At 62.1% G+C, this 5,576-nt stretch overlaps 3 protein-coding genes and 1 pseudogene across 7 annotated transcripts in view; 2 read left to right on the top strand and 2 right to left on the bottom strand.

The window, feature by feature from the left end:
* Positions 1 to 936, bottom strand: part of THOC6 (THO complex 6) — a 3,836-nt gene extending 2,900 nt beyond the window's left edge. Inside the window, exon 1 of the mRNA XM_023225846.2 lies at positions 590 to 936. Coding sequence (XP_023081614.1) covers positions 590 to 628 — 39 coding nt within the window. The 5' untranslated portion in view covers positions 629 to 936. The remainder of the gene's footprint in view (positions 1 to 589) is intronic.
* Positions 613 to 2,336, top strand: HCFC1R1 (host cell factor C1 regulator 1). 4 transcript variants are annotated; one of them, XM_023225847.3, is made up of 5 exons: positions 613 to 774; positions 987 to 1,108; positions 1,425 to 1,481; positions 1,594 to 1,722; positions 1,957 to 2,336. In XM_023225847.3, the coding sequence occupies exons 2-5, from the start codon at positions 1,014 to 1,016 to the stop codon at positions 2,090 to 2,092; spliced, it is 417 nt and encodes a 138-aa protein (XP_023081615.1). In that variant the 5' UTR covers positions 613 to 774; positions 987 to 1,013; the 3' UTR covers positions 2,093 to 2,336. The 4 variants fall into 4 exon arrangements, with proteins under 4 accessions (XP_023081615.1, XP_023081618.1, XP_026303360.1 ...); XM_023225850.3 differs by lacking the exon at positions 1,425 to 1,481; XM_026447575.2 differs by having other exon boundaries at positions 688 to 1,108.
* Positions 2,337 to 2,572: 236 nt separating this feature from the next.
* On the bottom strand, positions 2,573 to 4,622 carry TNFRSF12A (TNF receptor superfamily member 12A). Its single transcript, XM_023225853.2, has 4 exons — positions 4,449 to 4,622; positions 3,620 to 3,724; positions 3,250 to 3,384; positions 2,573 to 3,168 (listed from the first exon to the last, which is right to left on the bottom strand). The coding sequence occupies exons 1-4, from the start codon at positions 4,540 to 4,542 to the stop codon at positions 3,113 to 3,115; spliced, it is 390 nt and encodes a 129-aa protein (XP_023081621.2). The 5' UTR covers positions 4,543 to 4,622; the 3' UTR covers positions 2,573 to 3,112.
* Positions 4,623 to 5,142: 520 nt separating this feature from the next.
* Positions 5,143 to 5,570, top strand: LOC111551753 (annotated as a pseudogene). The gene has a single exon (XR_002734452.2). The product of XR_002734452.2 is annotated as a small EDRK-rich factor 2 pseudogene (transcript).
* The last annotated feature ends 6 nt before the right edge of the window (positions 5,571 to 5,576 follow it).

Here is a 5,576-nt window from a genome sequence, read left to right as displayed (position 1 = left end):
GTGGCCAGGCATGGTGACTCACACCTGTAATCCCAGCACTTTGGGAGGCCAAGGCAGGCAGATTTCCTGAGGTCAGGAGTTCGAGACCAGCCTGGTCAACATGGTGAAACCCTGTCTCTACTAAAAACACAAAAATTAGCTGGGCATGGTGGCACACGCCTGTAGGTGGCACACGCCTGTAGTCCTAGATACTCGGGAAACTGAGGCAGGAGAATCGCTTGAACCCAGGAGGCGGAGGTTGCAGTGAGCTGAGATCGTGCCACTGCACTCTAGCCTAGGTGACAGAGTGAGACTCCGTCTCAAAAAAAAGAGAAAAAAGTGCTTTGCAAGAACTAGAAAATTAAAAAAACAAAAAAGTGGCTCTACTACCCCAACATAGAAAAACGTACTGATTTATAATCCCTACTCTCTGACTTGCGTTAAGCCCCTGAGGCACTTCTAGGTTACTCTCCCTCCCCCCCGGTCAGCGTCTGAGTTCCACAAATAGCCCAGGCAAAACAGGACTCAGAGCACAATTCCCTGCCCGCCCCGTCCCAGCCATGAATGGACTACAAATCCCAGAAGGCAACGCGCACCACGTCCATCTCACCTGACCCAGCGGTACCGCGAGCGGTACCGCTCGCTCCATCTCCAGAACTACAAGTCCCAGAGTGCTCCGCGTGCGACGCAACTTCACGAGGCCTTACGTGCCTAGAGCGGTTCCTCTCCGTGGCGCCCTACTGCCTTCGGTGCGAAGGTGGCTGCTGCGTACCGTCCTGAACCGCAGGAGCCGAGGTGAGCGCCGCGAAGACCCCCGACATTAAGAAGTGGTGTCCACCGCAGCCCCGCTAAGCCGGATACCCTCCCCCACCCCGAGGAGCAACCCTGCCTTCCGCCACGCGCCGCCCGTCTTCCGCGCCCGCGCAGAACCTCGCGGCTGTGCCCGCCTAAAGCCACGCCCATCCCCGCTGGGCCACGCCCTCAGAGACTCCTCCCCTGTCGCCCAGATCCCACCCGCAGGACCCCAAAACCCAATGATCCTTCAGCAGCCCTTGGAGCGAGGCCCCCAGGGTGGGGCCCAGCGCCTCCCGCGGGCCGCCTTGGGGGTGACTCGGGGCCTGGACACCAGGTGCGTGTAGGGGACCAGGGTGGGCCTGACCAAGGGCCGCAGGAGCTTTGGCTGGGTGCTCAGGGCTGGTCTGCAGGATGAACACGGGGTGGGACGAATCGGTGGGGCTTAGGCGTGAGCTGAGATGGTATTGGGGCTGCAGCTCAGGGTCGAGACTTCCGAGGTACGCTGCTGGATGGCCCAGGAGAGGGGGGACCGGCACCAGCTGAGACAGTAATGGGCTTGGGGCTCCTGGCTGATGCTGCAGGCTCAGGCGGGCCTATCCTTGGGAAGGGCCCAAGAGGGTGGGGTGCACCAGGCTCTCTTTTTTTCCCAGCTCCCCTCTCCGAGGAGCTGTGCCCATGAGCACCAAGCGGCGCCTGGAGGAGGAGCAGTGAGTTTGGGGGCAGGGAGGGACTCCCAACGAGATCTCTGTCACCTCTGGTCCCCAACAGGCTGCCTCCCGTCTCAATATCCCAGCCTGCCTCTCTCCCATCTCTCCCCAGGGAGCCTCTGCGCAAGCAGTTTCTATCAGAGGAGAACATGGCCACCCACTTCTCTCAACTCAGCCTGCACAATGACCACCCCTACTGCAGCCCCCCCATGGCCTTCCCCCAAGCCCTGCCCCCACTCAGGTAGGCTCCTCCACTGGCCAGGCCTTCTGCAGAATCACAGGCAGTCCTCGCAGCTGACCTCAGGCCCTGCCTCATCGTGCCATTTTTAGCTCTAGCTGACCTCTGGGTTGTTTCTCATCTTGGCTCTTTGGAAAGTGCTGGGAACCTAGGAGTCCCTGGGGACCTGGACCTGGTGGGAGGTGCTCAGCTAGGCCAGCCTTAGCCCCATGCCCTGACAGTCATTTCTTCTTCTAGAAGCCCTTGCTCTGAGCTGCTTCTCTGGCGCTACCCTGGCAGCCTCATCCCCGAGGCCCTCCGTCTGCTGAGGCTGGGGGACACCCCCAGTCCCCCCTACCCTGCAACCCCAGCTGGGGATATAACGGAGCTCTGAGTGCTGGTGGACAGTGCCCCTCCCACCTTCCTTCTTCCCCACAACAGAAGAGACCAGCAACTCCTGCAAAGGGACAAGGTTCCTCCCTCTCTCGCAGACCAGGCATCTGGGCACCAAGAGGGAAGCCTCAACCGAGGACACTGAGCCCAGCGGAGCTCTGGGATGGGAGGGGTGGGAGCATGGGAAGGGAGGCATCCCACCCCCAAGAAGAACTGAATAAAGATTGCTGAGCAAAGGAAGGCTTCAGTCTAGAACCTGGGGCTTTTGGGGATGGTGGAGAGGGCAGAGGTGCGGGATGCTGGGGTTTCTCCTCAAGATCTTCCCTGGAAAACTGTTAGGGCCAGCCAGGTCCTGGCCGGCTGAGTTCCAGGCATTGAGAATGTGTGAGTCAGAGCCTCACCCCCGCCCCCGCGGCTGGCTGACTCACTCCCTCCCTCCAGCTCAGGGGAGTCAGTCGGGGATCACTGCCTCTCCAAACCATTTAAAGTTAAAGATTCTTTTATTAATAAATTCTCCCTCCCCACCAAACTCTCCCCAAAATAAATATCTCCTCCCCTCTTTAGGGAGTTGGGGGGGTCGGTATCTTAGGGCCAGCCCCCTAGTGTTAAAAATAGGTCCCTAACCCCCCAGGGTGACCCCCTTGGTGGAATTTCAGGACATCTGAGTGAGTGGGGCCTAGTGTCAAGTCTGCCCCCCCAAGTCAGCCTGGCCCCCAGGGCCTCTAGGAAGGAGGACACCCCCCGCCCTGTGCAAATGCTGCAGTTCCTTAGTCAGTGTCAGCTGTTTTGTGTGAGCCAGTGTGAGGCTCCCTTTCTGTTCTGGGGCCAGAGGCAGGGCAACCAGACACCTTGGAAGGTTCCCCTGAACCCTGGGCCCAGGCCTCAGAGGTGATTCACCGCCCCCCACCCCCCTTGTGGTTGGAGGAGCTTGGCTCCTGCCGCGTCTGGGAGGCAGAGACTGGCTCTAGAATGGATGAATGAATGATGAGTGGGCGAGCCCCGGCTGGCAGGGGGCACATTGTCACTGGATCAGCGCCACAGCTGGGCAGCCCTCTCCGCCGGTCTCCTCTATGGGGGCTGCAAGATAAGAGGTGGGGTCGTCAGGGGCAGAGAAAAGGTCGAGTGCTGACAGGGCTGGGCAGGCCAGGGCGCACTTACTGGTGAACTTCTCTCTCCTGCGGCATCGTCTCCAGACCAGAAAGCCAGAAAGCAGCCCCAGCACGAAGGTCAGACTCAGAGCGCCCCCAAGGATGGGCCAAAGCAGCCGGAAGGGGGCAGGAGGTGCCGCAGCGCCTGGGGGCGGGACTCGGAGTCAGACCTCGCCCCTCTCCAGGCCAGCCCCGCCCCCTAAGACTGAGCCTTCAGCCTTCTCCCAACCGTGGCCTCCTCCCTGACCCGAGCCACCTTCCAACTCCCACCTCCTCCCGATTGACTTCCCCGATGCAAAGCTCTCGGCCCCGCTCTCCGCACCAGCCACCCTCTCTCCCAGTCTGGGGTCCGCTGGCCACTGGCCCTGCCCCCGACTCACAGCCCAGGCAGAAGTCGCTGTGCGGTCGCGCCCTGCAAGACGCGCAGTCCATGCACTTGTCCAGGTCCGCGCTCCAGGAACTGCCGCGGGAGCAGGGGGCGGCGCCTGGGGAGGGGGCCTCGGGTCAGAGGCTGGGGGCGGGACTCGGCTATTCTGGGGTCTGAGGTCAGGGTCGGCCGGCTCGAATAACGTGAGTCACTGGCGCCCTCCCCGCGCATTCCTCACAGGTGACCGCACGGCCCGACCGGGACACTGCAGCTCCGGCAGGGAGGGCGCAGCGCGGGACGCTGGGGGTGGGGGGGTCAGGTCCCCACAACCCCCCTGCCGCCGGCGGGTGACTCACTCCTGGGCACCGGGCCCGACCCCGGTCCCTCCCCCCGCATAGCTGGGCACTGAAGTCACCGGATGGAAGGGGGCACCCCACATGGTATAGAGGGCACAGACCCTAGTGCCTCTAGACGGCCTCCCCAACTCGTCGGTCACTGGGGCTAGTTAGACCCTGTACTGACCAGGCTGGGGGCGTGCCCCTTCCTAGACTAAACATCCCGCCCTCACTTACTTTCTCTCTCCACTTCGAAGTACTTTGGACTTTCGGAACCGAAGAACCCACCCCAACCCCAATTGGACGGTGGGAGAAACTGAGGCCCGGATTGTGAATGAAACCTGGAGAGTGATAGAAGTTCCCACAGCCGGCAGCGAGCTGTTAGAAGGCCACCTGAACACAGATACCCACATCCTCCTGTTCCCCCAGTTCCGCGCTGTTCTCCAGGCACCCAATCCGGCTGCCGAGCCCCGGCCCGTGGTTCTCCGACCCCCGAGTCCCGCGTACCTGGCGCTTGCTCCCCCGCCACGGAGCGCAGCAACGCCAGCCAGAGCCCCAGCACGAGGAGCCGCAGCAACCGGCGCAGCGAACCCCGAGCCATAGTGCACGTCCCGCGCCCGCCGCTGTCTGCGCCCGCCGCCGGCCGGCAGGGACCCACGGCCGCCGCCCCGCCCCCGCCCCCGCCTTCCGGGGCGGAGCTCTTGCCTCCGCCCGCCTTGAGTTCGGCTGCGGGACGCCCCGCCCCGCGGGGCCCGCTCAGTTCAGTCATTCATTCAACGAAGTCCTGGTGCGGGAGCTGCCAGGACCCCGCAGGGACGCAGACCCCTCCCTTGCCCAGCGGGTGATCTAGTCCAGCGCGCGTGGGGTGGGGAAATCAAAAATCAGACACGAGTGCTCGCTTCGGCATCTCATATAGAAATCAGACATGAACGGCCGGGCGCGGTGGCTCACGCCTTTAATCCTATCAACTTGGGAGGCTGAGGCAGGCGGATTAGGAGGTCAGGAGTTCGAGAGCAGCCTGACCAACGTGATGAAACGCCGTCTTTACTCAAAATACAAAAATTAGGCCGGGCGCAGTGGCTCAAGCCTGTAATTCCAGCACTTTGGGAGGCCGAGACGGGCGGATCACGAGGTCAGGAGATCGAGACCATCCTGGCTAACTCGGTGAAACCCCGTCTCTACTAAAAATACAAAAAACGGAGCCGCTGCCGTCGCCGTGACCCGCGGTAACCAGCGTGAGCTCGCCCGCCAGAAGAATATGAAAAAGCAGAGCGACTCGGTTAAGGGAAAGCGCCGAGATGAGGGGCTTTCTGCTGCCGCCCGCAAGCAGAGGGACTCGGAGATCATGCAGCAGAAGCAGAAAAAGGCAAACGAGAAGAAGGAGGAACCCAAGTAGCTTTGTGGCTTCGTGTCCAGCCCTCTTGCCCTTCGCCTGTGTGCCTGGAGCCAGTCCCACCACGCTCGCGTTTCCTCCTGTGGTGCTCACAGGTCCCAGCACCGATGGCATTCCCTTTGCCCTGAGTCAGCAGCGGGTCCCTTTTGTGCTTCCTTCCCCTCAGGTAGCCTCTCTCCCCCTGGGCCACTCCCGGGGGTGAGGGGGTTACCCCTTCCCAGTGTTTTTTATTCCTGTGGGGC

This window comes from Piliocolobus tephrosceles, chromosome 17 (assembly GCF_002776525.5).
Source record: "Piliocolobus tephrosceles isolate RC106 chromosome 17, ASM277652v3, whole genome shotgun sequence".
NCBI lineage: Eukaryota > Metazoa > Chordata > Mammalia > Primates > Cercopithecidae > Piliocolobus > Piliocolobus tephrosceles.
This window is presented reverse-complemented; position numbering and strand designations above follow the sequence as displayed.